The 26,614-nt window shown below is 43.4% G+C and overlaps 1 protein-coding gene across 11 annotated transcripts in view; it reads left to right on the top strand.

Moving 5' to 3' along the window:
- RREB1 (ras responsive element binding protein 1) overlaps positions 1-26,614 on the top strand; it is a 123,009-nt gene that overhangs the window by 23,217 nt on the left and 73,178 nt on the right. For 3 of the 11 annotated variants that reach the window (XM_041413170.1, XM_041413171.1, XM_041413172.1), the window contains exon 2: positions 22,027-22,396. The exons of 6 other annotated variants lie outside the window; for them this stretch is intronic. In XM_041413170.1, the coding sequence (XP_041269104.1) occupies positions 22,366-22,396 (31 nt within the window). In that variant the 5' untranslated portion in view covers positions 22,027-22,365. Of the gene's footprint in view, positions 1-17,229; positions 17,323-22,026; positions 22,397-26,614 lie in introns of those variants that run through there. 2 more of the 11 variants (XM_041413173.1, XM_041413174.1) reach the window with 2 other exon arrangements.

Here is a 26,614-nt window from a genome sequence, read left to right as displayed (position 1 = left end):
TTATAAAGCACTAAAGTATCTGAGTGACACCTCAATCTCCATTCTGCTTTAAACACTCTGCTTGTGACAGGCCACAAGAGTGAAGCCCTTTGTGAGAGTGTGTTTAAATTGATAAAACTTGAATCCTTAAATATTTAGCTTTTCCCTGTGGTTATTGTAGGTAAAAAGTGCTTCTTTGGTCCTGGTTTTTATTTTTGAGCAGAGAAAAAAGTCTCGAAGAGACAGGAAGACACGGAGAGGTGTACATCATCTGTATTTTAAAGCAGGCAGACTGTCTCTGTGAAAATGGAATTATTTTGAGAAGAGGGGGTATATAACTGTTTGAGTGCTTAGGCATACGGTCTGAAATGCTGAATAACCGCAATCCTCACTAACTTCACAAGGAACGCTTCTGGAAACGGCTCTTGATGCATTGGGTACAAAACACTACAAGTGCGGGTAAACAGTTCTTTAAAATATTTTGGCACACTGAGAAAACTTCAGAGTGCTACTTGGAAGCTGAACACTTGACTTTTCGTGGATAAGATCAGTTTAAATAGGTGTGTTTTTCTTCCTTCTGTGTGTATGAGAGAGGGGAACAGGAGGGCAAGTAAAAAAATCAGAGGAAAAGACCTCGTTGCTGACTGGGGAGACTTGTTTGACCTTCTGAGCCCTGTGCACTTGTCTGTGGTTTGCAGCCAAAGGCTCTCACTTTGAGAGCGCCTTGCTCCTCGTGCTGAACTATTTTTTGACGCAGTGAATGAATGCAATATGTTAACACTCCTGTAAGTCCCAGAATTGCTTGGCTGCCCCTTGCCCTGCCTGCCTCGCGCTGGCTGAAAAGGTACCATTGTTTGTTCTGCAAACAGTGGGTGCTGGTTGTTTCCAAGGTGACTGTGGCACTGTTGCTGCCCTCTAGTACAAAAAGAAAAAAATTGTCATTAAACACCTGAGAGCATCCCACTGTCACCAGACAATGGGAGGGAGGCAGGAGCTGTCTGTAAGAGCTCTCTGGGCTGTTGCAAAACAGATGGAGAAAATGCCAGTAAGCTAAGAAGGGGCGATGCACACATTTAGTCTATGCTACAAAATATTGTTCCTAAATAGTGCACGGATACAGCTGTTTAAACTGCTGATTGTTTCTGTCTCTGCTGAGCAGAAATAATGATAAATTTAAAGCCTCTGAATAATACGGATCAACTGCTAGTTGTAGTTTGAGTTTACAGAAGTAATATTCTGCTTTTTCACTTTATTGATAGGATGTTTTGAAGACTGCTCAAGCCAAGGATGTGTGGACTTCTAGAGGGAAAGCTAAAAGAAAACACTCAACAGTTCTGCTAGACTTGCAGGTTTTCAGACTGTTTTGGAAAACAATTATTTGGGGATAAAGTATGCATCTCCCAGAAAGAGAACCCCAGTAGTTCTTTCATTCCTTTTGTATATTCTTGAAAGGCCTCTGGTGCTCAGAACAGGGAGTTATTTTGAACTGTCTAGGTAGATGGATTTGAAGAATTTTTTTCAGTCTTCTCCTTGAGCTGCATGCCCATCTACTCATGCAGCTGTTTGGGGTGGGGTGGATGAGTTTAAAAAGAAAAACAAGCTAATGCTTCTTCTAAATTGGTCATGGATGCTGCTAGCAGAACTTTGCCTCCCCCTGCATCAGGTTTAGTACAGTTCATACGCAGGTTTCAGTAAACATTAACCACTTTTATCAGGGCTCGCAGCATGCTGAATGGTTAGCAAAGAGCAAGTACTGAGAGAAACAGAGAAAATGAACAAGTCCAAGGTCAAAAGGATGGTAGGTTTTCCTTTATTAAAATAAGGGGTGGAGAAGGTTGACAACACTTTGTGAAAAAAATAGGCCTGTGTGAAAACATGATTCTTGTCCTTAAGCTTTCATCTGGGTGAGAGTATTTGAGGGTACTGCAAGGAGGATGTGCATCTTGAATTTTTCTTCTGCTCCAGTGAGATGACCAGAACAATCAGCTCTCCTTGCACTCTTGCTGACTGACAGCTTAGCTCCTCGTGACTCAGATCAATCCAGAGCAGAGTATAAGCTTTGCTATTGCTTGTTGCATATTTGCAGGGGCCAGTTCCCACCCAGCATCTACAAAGATCCCACTGACTTCTGCAGTGCACGGTCAAACAGAGATCACAGTTCCCTCCCTTCTGTGCCTGCAACGATACAAAGCCATCCTGGTTAGGAAAGGTGGTTAAGGAACTGTGGTTTAGCATTGTGCCTCATCTTTCTTTCTCTTGGGTGACTTGGATGTTTCTTTATTGCATTTGAGGGCTACAGTGCTACTAACTTTTCTGCAGAATGAATTGCTGTAGTGATTAAAAAATAGTTGATCAGCTTAGCAAGGAAAATGAGGTAATTGTGGCTAAATTAATGAATGATTTTACGTTGCAGTCTGGAAAAAAAGCATTTTGAAAAGAGCATGTAATCTGCCCTAATGAAATTTGTTGAAGGATCTCATGCTGCAGTTCAAATTGTAAGTTATTTTTTAATTGTGCAAATCAGCATATCCTGTCCCTCCTAGCTCCATTCAAATAATACTTCGCGAAAGAAGCAGCAGCATTCACCTATGTATTTCCTAGAAAACAGCATCACTGAGAGGTTGTACCTCATTGGAAAAACACAGATTTGGTTAAATGATACATCAAACACAGAAGAAATCCAAACCGTGTGTGGCTAGTCTGACAGTAGTTTGAGAAACACCCTACACTGCATGCCCCTCAAATCAGAAACGTGTGCGCACAGTTAAAAATCTCATCTTTGTGGTGACACAGATGATTCAGTGCAGGAAACGAGAGGAATTTCTTTCAGCAGTTAAGCATTTGTGGGGCGGGGGTGTGAGGAGGTCATGGTGTACAACACACCCGGTTAGAAACCTTCAGGCTCCTTTCCCTACTGCGTTTTATATTGATTCAAATCAGGGCTGATACTGGAAGCATCAGCACGAGAGGCAAATTCCATCCTGTTTGTTGCACCTGGATCAGATGGGAAGTAAAGGAAAGAAAGGAAGAGACGTTTTTTATTGGTTTTAAATTTTACCTACAGACATTAGCCTTCCTGCTCAAAGCCATCCCTTATCATGGAAGGTGCAAGGACTCGCTCTGGCATCCTGCTGGAGCTGAGCTGTGGGGTGGCTGGGCCAGCGCATGGAGGAGGGTCACCAGCGGGGCTGCAGTGGTGGCCCATGTTCTCCCTGCTGCAATGGCTGCAAGGTCCCAGGGCAGGCAGAGAGAGAGCTTTACATATAGTCTTGCCATTGCAGTTTCTTGAAAGATGCCATAGTTCATCTTAAGTATAAAATATGGACTGTGGTTTCAGTCTGAAATATTTGTGGGATTTTACAAAACCACTACAAACAAACAAAGTAAACAGCAGCAAAAAAGTGACACATTTCAGACAGGATATTTTTTTCCTTTTTCTTTTGCAAGGTGATGTGGAGACTTGTATTCTGTGATTCAGTTTTCAAAGAAAGGACATTTCTCAAATGGAGTACATCTTTGCTCATCCTTTATTCACAGACTTCCTAAAGAGCTTTATATTAAAGTTTTTCAGGAGGCTGGGATGTAATTTTCTTTTTAACTCTGTTGATGTTCTCCCACAGTTTCCCAGGTGTTTTTGTTGCCTTCTCCAAATTTAAAACTAACAAACAATTTCCTAGTAAGTTGATCATGTGTTGTATTAGAAGCCTTTGTAAAGCCTTTGTACATTATTTGGGAAACCAAATAATGTGTGCCACTTGAATTCTAGAATGCAGAGGGCAGGTTTAATGGAAGCATGTACAAAACGTTACATGTATGTGTAGACTTTTGCCTTGCCTGGAAAGTGACCAACGAGTAAAAGTCAGACAGTTTTTAGATTGTTTTGATGCATCTTAAAAGCTTTTGCAGTTTTGTGTTTGCTGTAGGTCTCTAGCTGATAACCACCATTAATGAAGTGGCTTTTTATACAGTTCTATTGAAATTATTTATGTAACTGCAGCCCAAGCTTTCTTGCAAAAGCAGTCATTTGCAGTGCACAGCTGCTAAGCAGAAGCATTACTGTTCATTCTCCAGTACCTCAATAGCTATGGCTCAGTTCTTACCACTGTAGCTTGCCTTGTATGCTCCCAGTGTTTATTCCTCGACTCCAGTGGACCTGCAGGATTTGGCTGCTTCTGGCACTGAGGTGCAGGAATGGCTGGCTATCTCTTGAAGAACCACTCATCCTGTTTTGGCTTTTTTTTGGTTGCTTGCTTGCTTGCTTGGGTTTTTTTAAACCTCAGTGGAAAAATACTTTTACTGTCAGTCTGTGGGACCACAGTCCTGTTCACCTCTGAAATGGTTTCATCATGGGCTCTCTGAAGACTATTAGGTGCACTGGGGATAGGAAGAGTTATATGCATCCCCTTTTTAGATACCCTTGCAAAGGCTTCAGTGCCAGAGGGACTCTATTAATAATGTCTTAAAACACACACTCTCTTGATAATACAGAGGGACTCATTCTGTCAGCCACAAAATTTCTGCTGTCTCTCCTTCACCTGGGCTTGTCTTGGCTGTGGAAGACAGTGTCAGTTTTCCCAAACTGTTGAGATAAGTTTTTAGGAGAAAACTTCTATTGGGCAAAATGAGAGAACCTCTGTGCTACATGAGCGCCAGGAGGAAATAGGGTGCACAGCCTCAGGGCACCCAGGAGTGCTTGGGGAGGGTTGTTTCTTATTTCCTGTCAATGTGCAGGTGTGACTTAATTCTTTTGGTGTCTTATAGGAACTGCCACTGACTCTCCCACTGAATTTCAGTTATGGTGTGTGATGTGGGGTTTTTTTTGCTTTATTACTTAGCTCAGTAGAATGGAGCAGGTGACAGGTATTCATTAATAAGCCATGCTGTTTAACTGCTTAGCTCTAAAGGGAGCACTTTTGCATAGACTTGCATGGGTGTCTCGTGCATCTTAGGGACAGGTCAGATTTGCTTTCAGAGATGTCAGGTGTGTTTGGGGCTGATTGCAGTGTCTGGCATTTCAGCTTCAGGAGCCAGAGCTCCCTAGGCCAAGGGCAGACTGAACAGCATGCTCGCATCCTGGAGCAAGACCTGGACATCCATAGACCTGTTTGGGCTTCCCAGCACAGGGTGCTGGCCAGCTGAGCTGTCCAGATGGGCTACACATCGGCCAGAAGCTGTGAATTGAACATCCCCAGAGTGAGGTGGCAGGGGGCCTGGAGGAGGGGCTTAGTGCGCACCGAAGTCACTGTTCTGGGCAGCTTAAAAGCCAGGATTTTTTCCAGTCTTGAAACACTCACATAGGGTCTTAAATTTAAAGCACTAATGATTTCCTTGTTGGGATTCAGACTCTTTAAATTTTTATTAAAGGGATTGTCTGTGGTGACATTTAGCTAGCACCAGATGTTGGCTTTTAGTTACCAATGTGGAGGTGGCATGGCTAATAAAGGCAAGGGTAAGAAACTTGTGAGAAACTGCCTGTCACATGCAGCTTTGTGTACTGCAGCCTGCATGATGGCTGTCGCTTCTTCGTGGGCCAGGATTCTACAAGAAAGCTTTTTCTTTTCTTCTTTTACTTCTGTACTCTTGACTGGCCAAGTGTTTTCCAACCACATGTCTTTTCAGGTGGCCTTGCTCTTTTGTTAGAGACTAGCTAATGGAAGGGGACTGCAAAGGGAGCTCAGTGGTAGATCTGGGTTTTCTTCCCTTACATTTTGGTATTTCTTCTGAACATAACTTTTCTGTAGATCATAGTTCTCCCCCTCAACATCTTTTGGCCATACCCTCCCTCAGAAATGTCAGCAAGCGATTGTTTCCTTTGCAGAGCTGCAATCCCCTAGACAGAGGCTTTCCCAGTTTTATGAATGCACCATTTGTTGCTGAGGGCACAACTGTTTGATATAACTGGCTGCATCCCACTCTGCTTGGGCCCAGCATGCACTACAGCCAGGCTATGCATAAACCAGATTTTTGTATTAAATGGCACCATTTTGTCCACAGCAGCAGTCTGTCTGTCTTTTGTGTGTGCGTGTGTGAGACTTGCAGTTTTCAGATGCAAAATATATAAAGAACAGGAGTTTTGCAGAAATATGTGTTACTCAGTGAGTGTATCGTGCTATTTTAAGGCTTATTTTTCTTAGGGAGCTCTTGATGAGTGATATTTCTTCATTATTTTGTGTAGGCAGGCCAAGGCAAAAGCATATTTTAAAATATTTTATAAAATGGATGCATGGTATACTATTACAAATGTAGTTGTTTTGTTGGGAACATACTCAATTATAACGTAACAGAAATTACATGTATCACTTTGAAAGAGGATGTGCTCATTTATGTTTTATTGTTTGTCGTCAACCTGCTCTTTATTTCCCCCACCACCACCTTTTCTTGTTCAGTGTCACAGGGCTTGTCACTGTATAGATGGAACCACTTAAAGATGTGCTGCGCTTCATATTTTTAATTATGTCTAGGAAATGTCATCTTATACCAAATCTGATGCTCTTTCTCACCATCTGCCCTGCTTACTCCCCTTCTAAGGTCAGCAGAATTTACTGTTTTCAAGCTGAAATGCTGTATAGGAGGGGCTGCTGTGCTGGGCCAGGATGTGTCAGGGGAGGCCGGAGGGGCTGCGCATCAGCCAGCTTCCATCCCAGCTGGGATTTCTGAGCTCAGGTTTCTGCGGCACGCGCACACCTGTGATGTTTGGTTCACAGCTAAAATAGTGCCACAGCAGCCCTCTGGCAGTCTGAGATGTGCATGAGTTGGGGGTTAGTTGGGTACCGTGCTGATGGAATGCTCTTTCTCTGTCGTTTCCCTCTTGGTCCTGGAAAGCAGCTTTTGGAAAGTGCCATCTCCATTCTTAGTTACATGAGTGCAAGCTGTAAGGCAGGGAGGTTCCATGAGACTCTGGTCCCAACAGCTGAATCACAGCTTAGGGTTTTAGTCAACACTGCCTGCCTCATTTGTCTCAATGCCAGGAGTTTCTCTTTAGAAGCACTGTGCTCTCTTTTTCCCATCTCTCTTCTCTCATACCTGTTGAATCCCCTCCAACAAACAAGAACACCTCAAAAGGCAAGCCCACCAGTTTAGAAATTACTCATTTGTGCTTTTGTAAAAATACTTTCCAAGCTCCATCATCATGGTGTTTGAGAAATGGGGAAAATTGGAAACACCTATGATTTTCCCTCTTTAATGAAGGCATCACTGAGTAGAGATGAGGATTCCCCACTTCACTCCTCTCCTTTGGTACCCAAACGTGTCTGGGCATCAGTCAGGCTTGCCTGTAATGTCCATAATTTGTCCACCAAAAAGAAATAATAAAATGAAGCCTTTCTGTGGAGGTTTCTGCACATACCCCCCAGCCTCACCATGTTCCTTCATATATTTACTGCCCACATAATGTTACCCGTGGGATGAGGGTGGGAGGGGGAAGCTTGTTCTCTTTCATGTGACTGCAGCACAGTTAATAATTGTACTAGACTTCAGGCACTCGCTTGACCGAAGGAGTTGATCAGGCTCATAATCAAACAGTTTTTTCAGGCCCGTCTTCATGCTTCAGCATCCCAGTAGATTCAGAGAAGGAGCCAGATCTGCTTACTCTGTGATTGCTCATTTGTTATGAGCTGGCTGGCATATAGCACAGAGACAAAAGCCACCCTGGCCTGAAAAGCCCCCAAAGAAAAGCAGGATAGTAAATACATCTGTAAAACAGTGTTCAGGTTACAGACTGCATATGTCTCATACCCTCTTGCTCACTTGCTCCATCTCCCTGCCCCCCACCTTGCTGTCTTAAAAAAGGGATGGCAAAATATTTTGATAAATGCATCAACTGCTAAATGGTTGATGTGTTTTTTGTTTTTTGTTGTTTTTTTTTTAAAGAGGAATATTTGCTCAAGCATATGTTTCCAACATTTTAATCTTTTATGGACTGCATACTTGCTGTGGGAGTGGAAGGGGATGTTTCAGGCTTGCTTTCAGTGTACTTGGGAATCTTTCCCACAGCATGCAAACTCCCCAGAAAACATGTGAAACAACGGCCTGGAAACCAGGAAGTTTCTGATGCCTAACACTCATTGCTCTGAGGGATTTGCTGTGCTCTGGAGGTCATGGAATAATCTTTCTTCTTTGCTGGCTTCTCTAAGTTTATTTTGCACTTGACGGAGGGGTATGTGTGTGCTGCTGAGCTTTTGGGGGTCCTCCTTCCTGAAGTGTGCTTTTGCTTCTGGTTCTTCTGTTAATGCATTTCCATGACTAATGTATCTGCCGCTTAAAATGGCTACTGAACCACCACCAAATTCTTGTCACTGGTTACTGACTGCTTAACCCCGTCAAAAACCACCCAGCACTGCTTGGACTCGATGCTTTTGTTGGTTAGTAGGTTTATTTCTGATTTTTGGGCTGTTCATTAATGCTGTGAATACTGTACATAGTGAAGGCATAAATCTGCCGTGGTGGTGATGGTATGTCCTGGTGCTGTGATCATTGCTGCTGCTCCCGCACTGATCTCTGGTTAGATTTGTGTGGCATGCAATCTTCCAGGTGTGTGTTTCAAGGTTTGGGACTTTTTTCCCTTTGTTTTCCCACCCCCTTACCGCTTTGTATAGTTTTAAGTTTTTTTGATGAGTTGCTAATGTCAAAAAGCAGTGATGAAGGTGAGAAGTCTGGCACTTGAGGGCTGATGGTCCTGGTGAGTTGACAAGGAAGATCCAGTTCCCTCCAGTAAAGAAACTCTGCATCCAGTTTCAGTCTGTGATGAACTCAGCGTTTTGTTTTCTGGCATCTCCATTCCGTGTGCCCATGTTTGTACTGAAGTGTGATGGAGCGTGAAAGGAGTCAGAGGAGAGAAGGGGCTGCAGCTTGACTTTGGATGCCAAAAGAAAAACAACGAACAACCTCGACCAAAAGGAGAGTTAACCGGAACATGCCACAAAACAGGTTAGGCAGGACGCAGAAGCCAGATATGAACCTTCTTCTGTGCTTTAAGGCATCTTCAGTACACCCTCCTCCCTCTACCCTTTCAGGATATTCCCCCCTCCTCCCCGTTATGAAATAGTCCTGTGCCAGCTGGGTTTGGACGTGGGGCAGGCGGATGGTTGCAGCGCTCGCTCGCCTGCTGCCAGCTGTTTCTTAAGAAAGAGAGGGTGCACTTGTCCGTGCCCGTCATCCTGTGGCAGAGGCAGTGCTCGGTGCGGCATGTGCCTGTGAGTGCCTTCATCCCCTCCGCCGGCTCGCCCTGCAAACAGTCCCAGCCGAAAAGTAGCGGGGGGAGGAAGAGCAGCGAGGAGACAGGGAATGCTGCCGGGTGGAGCTTCGAGGGCTGATCCTCCGCATAGTTAATTATTACTTGCCACATAACCTGTTCCTGTTTTCTAGAGGTTTCACTGGTACCGTCAGCCAGAAGCATATGAGGAATATGTGAGACTGCTTTTTGAGCAGGATGGTTTGCCTTGCAGCAGGAAGCCCAGCATCTAATACAAGACATCATTTCTTCTGTAACATGTTTATGCCTAATCATTCAGTAAACATACCATATATAGTCTGTTTTGTGCTTGCTCTAGCACCCTGCTGCAAGGCGAATTTGCTGGTACCACACAGATTCCTTAGCTCCTGGTAACTGCCTGACAAATAGGATGTTGCCATATGTAACATAAATACTCCACACAGCTTGGTTTTTTTACTCTCCTGCTCATGGCATGTTTTTCTCACTGGCAGTCTTAAGTCTGGCACTTAAAAAAACAGAGAGGATTACACAAAACAAGGTAACTTTTCAAAGGATGGACCAGATCCCACATGCGCATTTTTTTTGCAGAATAAAGGTTCCACGCTTCCCCTAAACATCAGATGTTTGTGTTTACGAATCAGTGTTTTGGGGACATGGGGTTTTTTTTTCTTTTTTTTTTCTTTTTCTTTTTTTCTCTTCTGTCAACTTTAAATGCTTGCTTCATCCTAGGTTATGGATCCCAAGTTAAAGCTTTGGTTGACTGAGAACACTCTCTTTTCATTCTTTTGTAGAATTTCTCCCCTTAACTCTTTCTCTTGGCCTTCTTTCTGTTTACCCTGTGCTAGCAGGGTACTAAGCAGTGCAGGGGACCCGAAGAGCAGCACTGTGGCTGGATGCACAGCTCATCAGGTCTCACATACAGTTTGCCTTCAGGTTCTTTTGTTTGTTTGTTTTTAACATTGTGAAATTGCTTCCATAACATCTTCCTGTTTCTGTGCTAGGCAGAAGTAGCTCGGGAAAATGATATGAGGCCTGCCTACCTACACCAGGGTGGGGTTTTTCCTTTTTGTGCCTTCTCCATCTTGTCCTGTTTGTTGATGTGTGAGAAGACAGCGCAGTGGTGTGGACCCCAGATAACCTTGTACAGGGCATTCTGGCTGTCTGCTTGGTGATGCCTGTGTCTGAGTTCTGCAGTGTAGTGACTAGCAATGCCTCCTGTACCACTGAGATGGTTGCTTAATCAGATGCAGGGCCATATAGGTAGATTTTCCTCTAGAAGCTTGCTCCTTATTTAGGCAGTGCTTCCAGAAGGGAAGCCTTTGCAGGGGGGAATGTTTGGGTGTTACATAAATGGACAGGACATGCATTTCTGGCACTCGTCTCTCATTGGTCTGGTCAGAGTGAATTATGTCTGACTGCTTGGCAGTTAATTGGACCATCCTTCCCATTTCCTAAGCTGATAAGCCCCTCACTGTCTGCCTCAATCAGGCTTCTTTGTTTGAGAAGTTACTAATGCTGCAGAAGAACAGAATAACTACTTTCCTGTAACCAAGTGAGGGGCTCTGATAGATAAATCGATGAAGATTCACCCTATTTCTTCAGCCAAATCCTTTCACGAGGCTTACTTGTACACCAGTAGCTGTTGACAGGTACTGAAAAGTAGGTATAGCCGATGTATTTCATACGTACCTTGTCCCTTTTTGAGAGATTGGTATTTGTGATTAAGTGTTCCTGCGAGCACCTTTTTTCTGGCAGATCCAGCAGCTGTGCTGAGTACCACGGGGGTCTGTAGATATCTCTGCGTCAGGATCGGGTCTCAGAAATGGCTTTCTTTTACCACAAAGCCTTCAGACTGGTACTGTCTGTCTTAATGTGTCTGGATGGTGCCTAGCTTAGAGTGGGTGTTGCCAGAAGGTGAGTAATAAATGATGATTAATCGTCTCTGAGCTGTGGATGTTTGTATGAAAAAGCACTTTGCTAAAGGCTGTGCTTCAACAAGCTCATCAAAATTGGCCACACTGGAGACAGTAGTACAGCATCCCAAAGGCCTGATTCTTCTGTCTTTTGACTTGTTTTGTTTCGACTTTTGTGGATTTATTAAATCTGATTGAGGGAGAAACATGGGTCCCTTTGTCTTCAAATATCAGTAAATATCAGTTGAGTGATACCAATGTTATAGATTGCAAATGGGCTGAGTGATACAGAATCAGGGTGCACTAAAACTAAACACCCTTTTGTTAGACTGCTTAGTAATCTTTTTAATGCAGAGGTGTGGTTATGAACCTTACAGGTAGGCATCCTTTGTTTGTGCCTTTGAGTCTATGATACAAATGCATAGGAAAGATGTAAATGTACCAATTCCTGTGTTAATTATAATATATTGAAGTTGAAAAGTAATTTTCTATTGCAGGAGACCATTTATCCTTTGCAGTCAAAACAGTAAATAAATATAAAACCTAAAGCCATAGTGATTTTTTAAATAGTTCCCGTTCTGAGTTTACATCCTTATTTGAGCAATAGATTGCGTCTGTGTGATTGTAGTTATTTCTCAAACTTACTGAAAAGAGGATTCATCACAAAAATCTTCCTTCTCCCTCCATCCTTCAGCTGTTTCTGCCAGCTTTCAGGGCCTGAAGCACACAAAGCAGGTATTGCAGGGCTTGTTCCTTGCACAAAAATTAGGACTGTGACTTTTTGTTCTTAAAGACCTTTCCAAAACGGGGTTTGTTTTGATGTAGTCAGAGAGGATGTACTTCTGAGTTGGTGGTGTTGAGCCCCAGGATGTCTGTGGCATTGCGGCAGGGTGACAAGAGGACATAGTCACTGTTGAGCTGGGGTGGCTCTTAGTGGTGTTCTGCCATTACTGTTTGTTACGCCCAAGAAATGTAGGAGCCCAGGAGGGCTGAACACAGGGCCTGGTCCGTAGGGCAGGATCTGCTGGAGGATCTGAAGGAAGCAACCCCCGGTGGTGGCTGGATCACATCCTTTCCTCTCGAGGACTTACCTGCAGTCATCAGACGCCAGGCAGGTAGCCAGAGACTTCTTCTACTGTGACTTCTTGTATTAGCGTTTTTATTGCCTGACAGCACTCAAGGTAGAGCTGATAGGTGGAGCATTTGCATTTTGGATTTTAAAGTTTCTGTAAGAGAGTTTGTGATATGTGCCCTGTCTGAACATTACCTAGGCTGGTTGCAGACCAGCCAGCAGACACTCATTCAAAGGCCTTGCCATCTACCATGGGATCAGCGAGCCTCCGGCTTTCTGAGTGGAGGTGATGAGGAAATGAGGGTGAGGAGGTGTCTTTGTCCTAAAAAAGAAAAGAGTTAAAAAAGGAAAAACTGGAAAGCAGGCAATTTGTCACTGAATGTGTCGGGAAGAAGGGATCTGCATACGCAGTGGGTGGCCGTGATGGCCCCCATGTGCACGGGGACACAGCGGTGTGGTGGGGGCACAGCAGCAGGGGTAGGCCGTGCTGCGGTCCTGTCCTGCCAGCCGGGAATGCAGAGGAAGCAGGAGGCAGCCTGCCTTCCCTCAGACAGCCATCAGGGATACAGAAGCTTAGGAAGTGTTCAGCCTCAAAATTAGGGCGACTTGAAGGTGAATTAACTGCTGGGCCTGTAAAGGAGCTGTGTGTTCATGTGTGTATAGGACCTTAAGCACAGAAAGGTTTGGGGTGAGTCTGGAAAGGGTCCATGCTTGAGGAATGTAGTTATTCTGGCTTCCAAGGTACTTTTTTTTGTGTAGACAGCATGGAAAACGATTACAAAAACAAGTATTGCAAGACACTTACTGAGATGGGAAACTGGCAATGTTAAGGCTCTGGCTCTTGGGCGTATGTGACTGTGAGAGAATTTCAGCTTTTTTCTGCTTCCTTTCTCCAAACATTTTCTGAGTTGTGAACAATCTCAAGTGGAGTTTATCCTGTGGGCTTAAAGTCAGCAAGCCCAAAAATGCATTGAAAATCTCTCTTGACTTTTAGAATGAGGGTCCATGACAGCAACTGAACTGGAGAAAAAGAAGGTACCTTTAATATTTGCTGCCAATTCCACCAGTTTAGTCTCAGACCTCATCTGCTGAGATATCACATTGTCTGCTTTCACCATTTTGGAGCGGGGGTGACTGGGGCTAACCAGACTAGTTTTCAAGGAGCTTAGTCAGCTTTCAAAATTTCCAGGTGTAGTGAGAGAGTCATCAGGGAGAGGAATGGAGAGAGGATGTCAGTAAGTTGCTCTGCATAAAAGAATCTGGGCTGCCAGGAGGATTTCCAATTGGAGATCACCAGGCAGCTTTATTACTGCCCCTGTTTTCTCTTGCATGTGGCTCTACAGAGCTTTAACCATTTGTGCTTAAACACTGCATGTCAGGTGTTTAGCTTCAGGCCACATTTGCTTTTGAAAGAAAAGTAAGTAGTAAAAAAAAAATTCTTCAGCCATTTCTGAAAATGAAGATGACGGAAAAGTGACTCCAGGCTTCAAATTACTTTCATTTTTTTGGATAGAAAATAGAAAAAAACCTACTGCAAATGTTGAATCCCTAACAAAAGGGGAAAACATTGACCTTTTCTTCGAGTTCTCAAAGCTGTAATGCTGGGGCATTGAGATTTGAGAAAGACTAAGTGGGTGGGAGATTGGAATTGTAGCATCAATTAAATAAGTTTTTTGTTATCATTGCTGATAATGGCAATGGTGATTTCTCCAGTGTGGTCTGGTCCTAATGGCTTTTGTAATTCAGAAGTAAAAGCCAAGCATCCTCTGGATGTCTGTCTTGCTTGCAGAGCAAGCATATCTGTCTTGCTTGCAGAGTAGGTAATTTCAGCTCTGTAAAGACTGAACTTGGTAACCTAGTCCCACATCTTGAGTAAGCACTTTAGTGATCTTGTGCATATATTTCTGTATTGGTCCACTCTTTCAGGTGCAAAACATATGTGGGGAATGCGTGATTGTTTCTCTTGCACCTGTGATGTACAGGTATAGGTATAGAATTCCTGGCTGAGGGATTAGTGTAATATGAAAACACTGTTCTTGTGAATGTGCTTTACTCTGTAGGCACTTCTGCTCCATGTGGAGTAAGGGTAGCTTGAAAGCTGTCGGACAAGATTTGCACTCCTTGCCAAACACCACTGGTCTCCTAAATAAAAACAAGGGCCCAGAAGATTGTAAATAGCTGTGCATGTGATGTAAACAAATTTCCTGATTCAGGTACCACTACTGAAGCTAATGGTTCTTCTCTATAGAATGAACCTATTAGTTCATTAGCAAGACTGAGGCCTTGATTTGCAATGAGCCCTTAAGTGTAATTTGCAGTAGCCTGTTGACTGTATCTTGCTAAGCTGCTGTGGGTGCAAGAGGGAAACTGATTGAGGCTGGAGTAATACTTACCTTTGCTTCCAGTCAGAAGTATTTAGAGCAAAAAAGAAATGTGCCACACCTGCAGGATCTCCAGTCAGCTTTCCTGCAAACCTTGGCCACAGAGAATTAAATATCCCTGATGGCAAAGGCTGCTGCTATATTTAAAAATACGTGCATGAAAATGGAACTGGAAGTTACTGCATTTGCAGGTATCATAGCAAGGAAATTTTTAGAAACCAAGCCTGAAAGAATTTGCAACAGAGAGTTTCTCAGGATACTCCCTGTCATTTCTCATTTGCTTTGCTAAATGTTAAAAGAACTCCTGCTTTCTGTAGTTATGGCTAGCAATAAATTACTTTATGGTTTTGCTTTTATTATATACCAGGTATATGTATAATAGATATTTTTTTCCTTGATTATGGAAGGGGGGACTGTGGAAAGAGAATTTTCAGTTCTTTAACAAGACATTTGATTGAAGTTAGTTATTCATGTTTAGCACCCCAGAACAATATTGAATAGCTCTGTCCTCTTCTGTTTTAAACAACTCCTCAAATTGAAAGAAAATCCCTCTTTTGGTTGTTTTCCAAGAGGGGAAAAAAACTGAATTTAATAATGGTTTAAACAGTTTAGTGACTCTTATTCCATTTCTTGCCAACTTCTCCCTTGCCCCTGAGCCCAACCTCTCTGCCCCTCTCCACTAGCCCACAGAATTACCATGCAACTAATTTTAGAGGTGGATTTACACGTTTGTTTAAAAAATGCTGCAGTCTCCATCTCTGGTAATCCACCAGGTGGAAGCAGATGTGTAGAATATCTGTGCATGTATTTTTAAGTCTGGGTTTGAGCAGATTTGGTGTTTCTAAGAGGGCCGTGTGTGTGCAAAGACCAGGGAGTGTAATACCATCAGTAAAGCAAAAATTTGCAGTTAACCACTAGCAGGGTTCATTGGTGGTTTTTGTTCATGCTGGGTACTATTGTGTTAGCCAATTCTTCTGATGCATGGTCAGACGTGACTTGTCTTGCTGTTCTGAATTGCAGTAGGGAGGGAGAAGGGTATCAGGGAGGGGATGGGGAGAGTAAGATAGAAAATGGTTTCTTAGAGTTGGGTGCTCTTCTTGTGCTAGCAGAGCTTTTGGTCTAAGCCTCAAGAGTGCTTTTCTGACCTACAGACTTGTTCATCACTTACTGATGTCTTCCTTGTGTCCATGTCCCCATTAACCACCTGACATCCCAGCACCTCTCTGCTCTTGCAGAAAATAGCACCTTAGAAGTTTGGGCAATATCCCTGTAGTGTTTGGCCCTCACAGTGATTTTGCATTGAGTGCATCTTGGTTGGGAAATACACTGAAAGCGCTAAGATTTTTCTTTTATTTGGTTGAGGGATAGGTGGGAGGGCAGGGTGAGTCCGCATGGTGTCAAACAGGAAGCTTGATGTAGCTTCTTGTGAAAGTGGCCTCCTTGAAAGCATCCCTCCAGTCTGCCAATCTCCTAAAGGAGTCATTTGGAAAGGGGCTGTGCTACCCAGATTTACAGTCTGCTCTGTTCTGTGTAACAGAAATGCTGCGGTTGTGTAAAAAAAAAAAAAAAAAGCCTACTGCTTTTGTTGTCCTTCTACAGGTTTTGTTGATGGGTTCTCCACTGACCTGTTGCACTAAACTTCATGTCACTGCCTGACAAAACTGGGCTCTTAATAATTTAAAGTTTACTTACAGAGCAAAGCCTGGACAGTACAATGTGTTGAACTGGATGAAATTATTTCCTTACTGACTTGAACTCTTTGAGCTTTGCTTAATTCCAAGCATGTTATAGAAACAATCAGATTTGCTAAACATGAAGATATTTGCATTTTAAGTCCAGAGTTGCAAAACTGAGTCCTGTACTTGTACTCTGTGCATGTTGGGACAAAAATAAAATGGAGGAGAATCTGAAAGAAGCCTTTTGCATCACTTGAGGCCCAGTGGGAGCTGAGGGTCAGGATCACTCTGAGAATTAATCAGTTCACTAGAGAATATGGTAATACAAGGAAATGATGGTATTGCAATAATTTTTTTATTAGTAGCAGAAACTTTAAAAATAAAAAGAGAGTGAGAGAAAGCCTGGGAGTAGAAGTGGCCTGAAGGGGAAATGACCAAGACCATCTGAGAAACACAGAGAATGGTGATTCAGGAGTGCTGCTTCACTGCATCCGTGAGAAACTCCTGTCTGTCTTATGAAGGGGAATGAGAGAGATCACAGTTTTGTACAATCTCACGTCTTAATGCAGTTTTGAATAACATTAAACAGTTCTGGGCCTTCCAGTTTTCTTGCAGACTGAGGATTTTAAACAGGGAATGTCAGTCCTGCAGAAAAGTGGCTCTGTTCACAAATCTGAAAGCAGCATGTGACCTTTCTTGTCATTTCTAACAAGCCAGAACTTTGCAGAAATCTGCCCAGGCAAACTTTTGGTCCTACTGTGCCCCAGTGCAATAATTATAATGCAGAAACAGCTGATGGGTCACGTCTCCAGGCCTGCACAGCGTTATGACTTGCTACCTACATTCCATGTTTAGCTTTGAGAGATCAGATGGTGCCAGCAATGTGAGCTAGCAGTGCCTGAGGACATGCTCAGGGCAACACGTCCTGTCCCTCTGCAGCTTTGGTTTCTTTTCTCTACTTCTGTCCCATCCTTTCCCCTTAAGGTGATGCATTTTACAATAAATACCAATCTCTCTAGGAGGTGAGCTGCCCCTGTGGAAGCATGTGTACCATTCCCACTGTGCTGTATGTTAAATCCAAGGGCCCAAGGTTTGTAAATATTGTTTCTAAAGTATCTGGGGACTCCAGGTGAGCTGCTTGCCCTACTTGCTAGTGGTTCTGGAGCTATGGTTGGTACATGTGGCACACGGTGGCAGGCTGTTTCAGCATTGTTACTGATTTAATGAAGCATGAGTGGTATTGGAGGGGGTGAATTTTGTCTTTGTGCATGGGGAAAGGGTCCATGGACAAAAGTTTACAAACAAACAAATGAGTCGAAAATTAGGCTTAGTTCAGCCATGTGCGGGAAGGGAGGTGGATATTTCGAGTTATGTTTGTTTTGTGCTTAGCACTGTGCAAAAGTTACACCCAGTCCTTGATGTAGGAAAAAATGGATAGGTAAGCAGAGAAATACTAGCTCATTGCCTAAGACTGCTCTTGCTCTCTTGCTCTCCTCATCCAGGGATGCCATGGGAGAGGTGCAGTAGAGACATTTTAATTGTGGTCATTTATTTTGTTGTGAACTTATTTTCACTGGGTTTAATCAGAAAACTGAACTTCAGGTATATTTTTAAATGTTTTTATGGCAGAGCTGCTGCAAGTGACCTCTGAGTTGGAGACGAGGGAGCGAAGGGGGAGCGGGAGGAGGGAGTCTGGAGATGGAGCCGGTTGTGGGTTCGTTCCACTACATCTTTTCATCTTTCCCCGGTACTGCAGCACCGCAGGAGTAGAGTTACCGACAACATTCTTGCTCAGGTCTCTCATCCCTCACTCAAATAGAGGGTGTAATTTGACTATGTCTCAGCTCCCATGTGTGAAGACTGTTGATGAAACTGTACGTATGTGCATTTTTAAGTACAAACAAAAACCAAACACAAACAAACGCAAATCTCAATTCAGATCTGTTCCATGATCCTGGATCACCATGTGGTTGTTCAAACTCTAGAACTGGCATGAGGCCGGAGGGAGAACACGTGGCCAGAGCTGTAGGGGTAAAGTGAGGACTGGCAGTCCGTCCTTCTGAATGACAGCTGTGGCTTACATCAGGTTAAATCAGTCTGTATGCTGCAGGCTGAGACAAAGCAGAACAGACTAAAAGCAGGTTTTCACTTCTAGCCTTGAGTTTCCTGCAATCCTGCATCAGCTTGTGGGGGTGCATGTATTTCTGCATCCCAGCTGCCATAGAAAATGAGAGACATCTTACAGGACAGTTGCCACAGTCAATATTTACCAAAGTTTTCCTGATTCGAATGGCTGTGTCCACAGCTGTCATGGATAGATTGTGAATCTGGATTTTTACCTCCTGCTTCTCCATTCCTATCAGCTGTTTCCGCCTGCACACAGGTTAACAGAGAGGCCTGCTGGGCTGCTTAATGGGTGGCCTGGCGCTGCCTTTGGGCTGATGCAAATAATTTCTATTGGCCAAGGTTATCTCCTCCTGACCTTGTAACCAGACTTCAGACTCCCGTTGGCATGGTAATTGTGAAAAGGAGGGCTTCTGAAAGAATTCCTAAAGGCTGGAATATCCTTTCTGGTTTTGTGAAAACCATGGGATTTTTTCATCACCACTCTGAACAGGAAAGGAAAGTGCCTTAATGTTAAGTTTGCAAATTCAGAGAAGGTTGTGTTTAAAGACACTTTTTTCCTAAAATCCACGGTGGAGACTATAACTTCAGTATGGCAGGAGGCTGCTGTACTCAATCCTCTTTTGCTGCTGTACTTTCTTAGTTGCTTACTCACTGCACACTGGTACCTTGCTGTACAGGATACATGGCACCTGATTTCTTCCTAGCCATAGCCTTTTGTACCAAAATGTCTTTTACCTTGGTTGCAGTTGGTTCAGTTTACAGGACTAAATGTGTTTGCATGTTTTTGGGATCAACAGGGACTTCTGTTACTTGTGTGATGGAATGAGGCAGAGGGATTAGTGGGGAAAATGGGGAGAGAGGGAGGAGTTGAATGGGGTTTCTTCTTTTCTGGAGTCGTGAGGCTTCTCCCGTAGCAGAGAGGGAGCATAGTACATGGAACCTGAAGACCTTTAAAGTGCATGCTGAAATGGATGCTGGGAAGATACAGTACAGTGCTTGGGCACAACTCCAAGGCTCCCAAGGCAAGTAATATTTAAACAAGCTGAACAGCCCCTTTCGGCAAGCAGCAGGAAATCCAGCACTGAGCTTTGTGTTGTTGCATGGTCAGCAGAAGATAAAAGCTCAGGCTATGCAGCTGGGGTTCCCTCCTATCACTGGATGGCAAACTGTTAAAAAAAGATAAAAGAACAGAAAAGGACAGGGGGTCGCCTTATTGAAAAGCATTCCTTCATATTTTAAGCCATCGAAGTACTTTGAAATTCATTAAGCCTGATGTAAGTCAGGAACAGTCCTATTGGGGTGTGTTGGAGCTTTTACATCAGTTGGCAGACAAAAGATGAATTTGTCCCTCTGCTTCATCAGAGATAAAGATTTAACATGGGTAGGACTGATATGCATAGGTGCCTCACCACAAGCCCCACAGCAGGCAGGAGCTTCCCAGAACATTGTTTTAGGACCAGGCATGTAATGGTGGGTCTGCTGCTGACCTGGGGGTCTCATTCTAAAACTCAATCAGCATTCAGCTATTTACAGCGTTTCCAGGTCCCTCATTCTGCAGCTCCTTGGTTAGGAACTATTTTAACAATGAGGAAGAGAATTTAATTGAATGAGATTGCTAGTTCAAATCTCCTAATCAGTATTTGCTGTATTCCTCCCCTCCGTCCCTCCTCCTTTTTTCCTGCATCACAGCACTAGTGTCTTGGGAAAGAAAATGCTTCAGAGCATTTGTTACCAATTTAGCAGCAAGTACGTGCTCAAATTTGGGATTTCTGAGATCTGTGTGTGCCATATGTAGGCAAAATGTAGTACTTGCAAGTTCCAGTAGAAGGGAATAAACACAAATTTGCTGTTCTGCAGATAGTGTTTCTTTAATCTAATGAGACTTACATTTGTGCAGCCTTTTTGTTTTGGTAAGACGGTTAACCGTCCTCCCTGGGGTGCCTAATTGCTTATCATGAACTAATCAGTCCCCTGGGTATATGAAGGGATGAAACACTGCCAAGATAGAGCCTGTGACTTCCCCCAGAGGTGTGATAACCCTTCCAATTACCCCACCCTTCAGGGAGCTTGCTTACTGCCGTTTTTAAGACCTTGTTACATCAAAAATTGTCCATGTTTGGAGATTTTAGGAAGTTTAAAGGGGTGTATTTACTGAGAATCTTTTGAATCTGTAAGCTCTCATATTTTTTATGTCAAATTTATGTTGAATATTGTTTCAAGTTTGGTGTGAAAACACTGAACATTTTTCTGCTTATGAAAGTGCCCATCTTCATAGCCCCCATGGCGTGCCAGACCCTAACAGATAGGGAAAGGTCCAGTTTCTGTCTTTAGCTGTTATTAGATAGGGATGTCAAAATCTTTTAGCTTCAGAAACCCCATTTGAAGTTCACATGAAGAAATGAGTGAAACAAATCTGTTGGTGACTCTCTTCTAACTTTTAGTAGAATGATAGTTGCACGTTACTGTGTGTGAAATGAGTGGGCAGATTAAGAAAAGTTTTTCACCTTACAGTAAAAAATAATTAATTTAACTAGTGGTTTTGCTTGCATTCTCCTTTCAGTTTCCTGTTTTAACTCATTCATAATACATGCTTGTCTGCTGTACAGGTTGAGATGGATATTGATTGCCTGAATTCTTCTCTTGTATCTTTTTATATTGAATGGTTGAGTTCCATGAGGCATATAAAGCTTTCTACAAAACAATAGTGTTTGAATTGCAAGTGGAAAACAGCTCCTGCTATTTAGCATCTGAGTGAAAATACGAATTCTCGTGTTGAGGTTTCTTTGTCCTTTACTTTTGCTCTGAATGAGCATGATTTTTGTGTGAAATTTGGAGGATTGAATCTGTCAGTTGGGTAGAAGTAACAGTTTGTTCCTTGAAAGAGTTGTAACCTGATCAATGAATAATATCAAGGGTTTTTTTAAATTTTGTGGTTCTTTAAAAATAATTCAGTTTTTCTTCACTTCTGGTTGTAGAGTATATTCTAAGTGACCTCAGGAAGACTGATGTAAATAAAAATATTGTTATAGTGTGTACTGGCTTAAAACTTGAAAGCAAGGTGATTTCATGCATTGAATTAAAAGAAGGTGGCAGTGTGGGTATGTGTGTTTATATGCCTGAGAAAATGTAAATGTGGAAGCATCACTCCTGAAGAGAAGTGTGACTTTCAGTATCATAGGTCTGATTATGATATTTCAATGTGCTATATGTTCATATTTGAAAGTGATTAGTCAAGTTTCCACTGGCAAACTCTTGCTGTCCTCCTGCAGAAATTGGGGTGGGTGCACAGGCCACTTGATCACTTTTTGTTGCTGTTTGTTCATTTTTCTATTTTTGCAACTACTACTTTACCCAGAATTGTATTTAACCTATACATAGTTCATAAAAGTTTGTTTTAGGCTGATGTTTTTATTAAATATTTATCAATGGAGTCAGCAGAAGGAAATTAATTTCCCTTTTCATATGTGAATTGTTTCAAGAATTATCTGTATCATCTGTTTAATGGAAAAGTGTGAAGTACTAGTAGCAGAATTGGTTTTTTGGAAGGAGAGGGTGGTTTTGGACTAGCAGCAGACATTTTTGGCTGGAGGAATAGCAAATTGAAACTTCACTTACTGAAGAAACCTGTTCACAATTTTGTCTGTTCTTTTTTTTTTTTTTTCCCCAGCGTTCCTGAAATAAACTTCCTGCAATTCTTTGCAGTGTGCAGGTGTCCAGACTCCCCTTTACTCATGGTCGCCTGTGAAACCCGTCAGGCAACTGAAGGCTGTACCTAAAATTCTGCTGGCAGTGCAGCACACTGCAGGGGCCTTGATATAGTTACGGTGGACACCCTGTGCAGCCACAGCTGTAGCATCCCCTCGTAGTCCGAACAACTGAGTATTGCGGTCCAGGAGTCTGCACGTGTGGAGGACTGCCTGGAATAGAAAAAGGAAAGCTGCAGAGATTGTAAGCTGCTGCTTGATCCGTGTGGCTCTTGTGCCGAGGAACATCAAAACTTTGCTGGATGGATCCGACAGCTCGTTGCAAAGTAGAGGGTCAGTCCTGCTAGTTATTTGCAGTTATTAACCTTAGTGGATTTTAATTTTTTTTGTTTCCTTTGTTTTTATGTTTTTCTCTGTATGCTTTAAGAGGATTGTGGCCTTGCAACTAGAATGCTCATGTTCAGGAAACTTAAGGCTGTTCCTACTGAAGGGCTTTGAAGATCAGCAGGCATTTCCTCCAGGGTTTACAGCATTGTTGGAGGAAACACTCCTTGCAGAAGTCTGCAGGCCTATCCGCCCGACTTTGGTCATTTCTTACCCCACCAGCACGTGGATTATGCTGTTTGCAGACTGTCTAAGCTGCACGATGACCTTCATGGATTCCTCATGAGCTTTTACAAGGCCAGGCCAGTGTACTTTGTAAAATCCTTTAGAAATGCCTGCTAGGCTTTTAAAGTCCCAGAGCATAGACTATACTACAAGGAACTCGGAAAGTCAGCAGCTGGATATGGTTGTGGATGAAGGGGGATTTGTGTATGTGTGTATTCAGTTCTTGTTTCGAAAAGACATTTTTTTTTCAGGTCGGATAGAGATCTGTTGTTCCTGAGAAGGCTTCTTGTACTCTCTGATAAAGCTGAGGGACTTCTGAATTCCATAAGAAATTGATGAACAAGATCTCTATGCCCTTTCTTTGCATGTGTGTTGCACATTCATTTTGATGAGCAGATGCTGTTTCATTTTGTCAGTGTGCTGGAAGCACCTCCCACAGGTTACTTGCACTGTGTCTACTTCAAAATAGAAAGAAAACTCATACTGAAGAGTACCACTAGCAAGCAGCTCTGCTGTTTAAAATTTTCCAAGTGGCTTTCCTGTGTGAATCTCAACTTGGAGAGTCTTGCCAGCACTATCTATTGCTGTAATTAATTTACTTAACTAAGCCAAGAAAGAAACTTGGTATTTCAGAATTTAGAGGTCTGCAAACAAGCCCAAAGGCTACTGGCCAGCTGGTGTAAACCAGTGGGTGTGCTCACAAAACTTGTGGCACCTTGTTCATAGGTGGTGGGAGAGAGCTGTTTTTCTGAAGGCTGGATTTCTCCTCCTGGATGAAGCAATGAACCTCAATCTGAGTGATCTTTGGTACTTTGGCATCTGTGGCAAATACATATCTAGAATAACCCCCTGTAAAATTAAAACTGCTAGTTTGTATCTTTCAATTCTGGCTCACAGTATCAGGACAATGTCAACTGATGGTTGTCTGTGCTTGATATCACATGGAGATTATGTAGCTGGTTTATATCTGTTCTGGTCCTTAGCATACTGTAGGAGTTGGTTGATTTGAGATCTGCTTGTGCCTCTTACGGTCGGGGGCAGATGTTGGCTTTGGCTTGTGGTCTTGCAGTCTGCTTGGCGTGGAGATACAATCTCAGAAGGAGTGCTACCAGTTATCTTGCTCATGAAAAAGTTGTGTAAGCCCTTGGGATATTGCAGCTGGAGGCTGACATTACAAGTGTCTCCTAGCATGGATGGGAGAGGGAGGGCTGTACTGCATGCTTCTCAGTCTCTTTGCTCCAGCATCTCTCTCTCTCTCTCTCTCTCTGTCTCTCTCTCTCTCTTCCTCTTCCCTCCCTGTGGCCTATGCTTTCCCCTCTGAAAATCTCAAGCTAAAACTCTCTAATTTAAAACTGTATTTCGAGGGAAGGGGGTAGAGATATGATTTGTGTTTCTGAACTTTTAAAGTTATCTTGGTTATAGATTGTTGTTGTTGTTGTTTGGAGGATGTGATTGGGGGAATCGTTTCTGTGCTGACCAGAAACAGAATACAGGAAGATATGATGTTAACAAGGTGGGGGAGAAAAGGAGGTGTTTGTTTAGAAAAAGCCTAGTCACTAAAGCCTGTGGGGCAGAGGAACCCTGCTGATAACACAGATGAAACAGTCTGCCTCTTTCCTAACTTTAGAGGAGTGGAGCTTTGTAATAAATGGCTGCCATGTGGCAGCTGTCTCCCAGCTTCGTGAGCCTGGCAGTAGTTAATCCTGTCAGCAAGTCATGCTCCCTGGAAAAGAGCAGTGAGAAGAGCTTCAAACTCTTGAATCATTCTATCTTCAAAATATTTGCGTGTTGAATCTGCTTAAAACAAGTTTGGTAATTTGATGTAGGTTTCCATCTTTAAGTAAAATTAAAGTGCAGCTGTGTTGGCTTTTAAATAAAATGTTAGAAACATGCTGAGAAATTGCAATTTTTTTCTTTCTTTAAAAAAGTCATTTTAGTTTTGGAAGGTATATTTTCCAGAATACAAAATGTGCTGCATAGAGAAGGGAAACTGTCTTGCTCTCCCTGTATGTTAAAAAATTACAGGTTGAGCATTTGAGGTCATGGTTTTCCTTAAATGCTTGAGGCTTTAAAATTAATCTGTTTGCTTCAGTCTGCTTTTTTATTTTGCTGAGCATGTAATGTGTTTGTCCTTTTTCCAGAAATCAAAAAACTAGAATTTTGACTTCAAAAATTTGAGATTTTTTGCCGTAATGTAGCACCATCAGATTTTACAGGCTCATGATAAAATCTTGGTGGTTGACAACACTACCACAAGGAAATGGGTTTAAATCCCTGTAATTTCTACTTTTTCTTTTCTCATTTTGCTGTGTTATCTTGTGAAGCACAAAATGTTTTGGCAAGATACCTGGTACACTGGTCCAAGCAGAGAGTGCGCTGGCATCTCCTGCAAAGACAGTGTGATTGGGCTGCAAAGGATGAGTTGGGAGCTCTGCAATAAGCAAACTGATGCTCTCCCCCTTGGGCTTGCTTGTGTTTGCTGGCATATGGATGCAGTTAGAGTGGTGAAACACCATGTGCGACATAGCTACTCCAAGAGGAGTTTTTTCCTGGTCTCTAGCTTATCCTATTTTCAGAATGATTTTTGTAAAATTGCCTGTGCATTCAGTTCCTCTGTGAAACTCTTCAAATACTCATCTTGGAGGAAGAGAATTCCAACTAGAGCAGCACACAAGAAGCAGGGCACTAGCACAGGAGATTTTCTGTGTCTTCCTCAGTGTGATTCATCCTGCCTCTGTAATCCCTGCTGAACCCGTCCTGCACACACACAGAGCTCTGGATACATGTGAAGAGCAAGTGTGAGGGGGTGAAATGTTTGCTTGTTTCTCCGTCCCAAGATTTGCTTTAAACCTTCACCTCGAGTGCTGGCTCCGAAGCTGCCCTTGGCTGAGCTGCTGGCCATCAGCGTGAGGGACAGAGATGGGAACAGGGACAGGCCCTCCTTCCCTTTTTCCCTCCCTCCCTCCTCCCTCCCCAACAGCTGCAGGCACCAATTGCCAGGGAGCAGCCCGGCCGCATGGTTTCGTGGCTTTCTTCCTCTTGTTACTTATGTGCCTGCTTGTTTCCGTGATGCTGTGCAGAGGAACAACCAGACGGATTGTCTCCTCTCGGGGTGGGTGCCCAGGCATCTGCACAGCCATTTGGTATGGCACAGGAGCCCCTGTTTTTTCAGTGACACCAGGGGCTATTGATGGCAGGCTGGGGCTGTGCTGCTGCTGCTGCACAGATGCTTTCTCTTGGCCCACCTTAAAAGGACAAGATATCCCGTGGTTTAGACTGGCCATATATTGTCGGGGATGTCAGCATCTCCGTCACAGCTACCCAGCTGAGCCCAGTCCTGCTTTGCCTGCCCTGCGTGCCTGCAGCCTCTCCTCAGTCAGAGAGAGGGGTGCTGTAACTCAGAGTATTTGAAGGGGGGTGTCTCTTTTCTTCGCTGTTACTCAGAAATGTTTTCCATCTGGCTCTCCCTAGTGCAGTGCATCTAGCTCACCCATTGTGCTCTCGGACAAGTATCTTGTTCCCTCAGCACAGTACTTGCTTAGGCACACAGGTGATAGGACATTAGCCTGTAGCTCTCCCCACATCCCCTCCAAGGTTTTAAGTCAAGTGGGTTTGTCAGGGCAGCATGAAAATGAAAAATTCCCGCAAGCAACAAGCACACAAAGCTACATTCTGGTTGTTTCCTCATTTTGCAATCCCCTCTTTCTTGTCTGGGATGGCAGCAGCAGCAGCAGGCGATGAGGTTTTGTCTCCCAGGGCTGTGCTTCCCCAGGATTGCTGGGGCTCCCCTCAGGCAGGTGCATCTCCCTTTCCTCGGCCTCTTGGGCACAGACACAAGCACGGTAGGGTTGCCCACTCGTCCTTGCTTCGGCTTCCCCCTACCTTTCTGCTCTCTTGCCTCACCCTGGGCTCCTTCAGGATGTGTGGGCAGTGGTTTTGGTA

The sequence above is a fragment of the Onychostruthus taczanowskii genome, unplaced genomic scaffold, assembly GCF_017590055.1.
Source record: "Onychostruthus taczanowskii isolate IOZ18803 unplaced genomic scaffold, ASM1759005v1 scaffold40, whole genome shotgun sequence".
Lineage (NCBI taxonomy): Eukaryota > Metazoa > Chordata > Aves > Passeriformes > Passeridae > Onychostruthus > Onychostruthus taczanowskii.
This window is presented reverse-complemented; position numbering and strand designations above follow the sequence as displayed.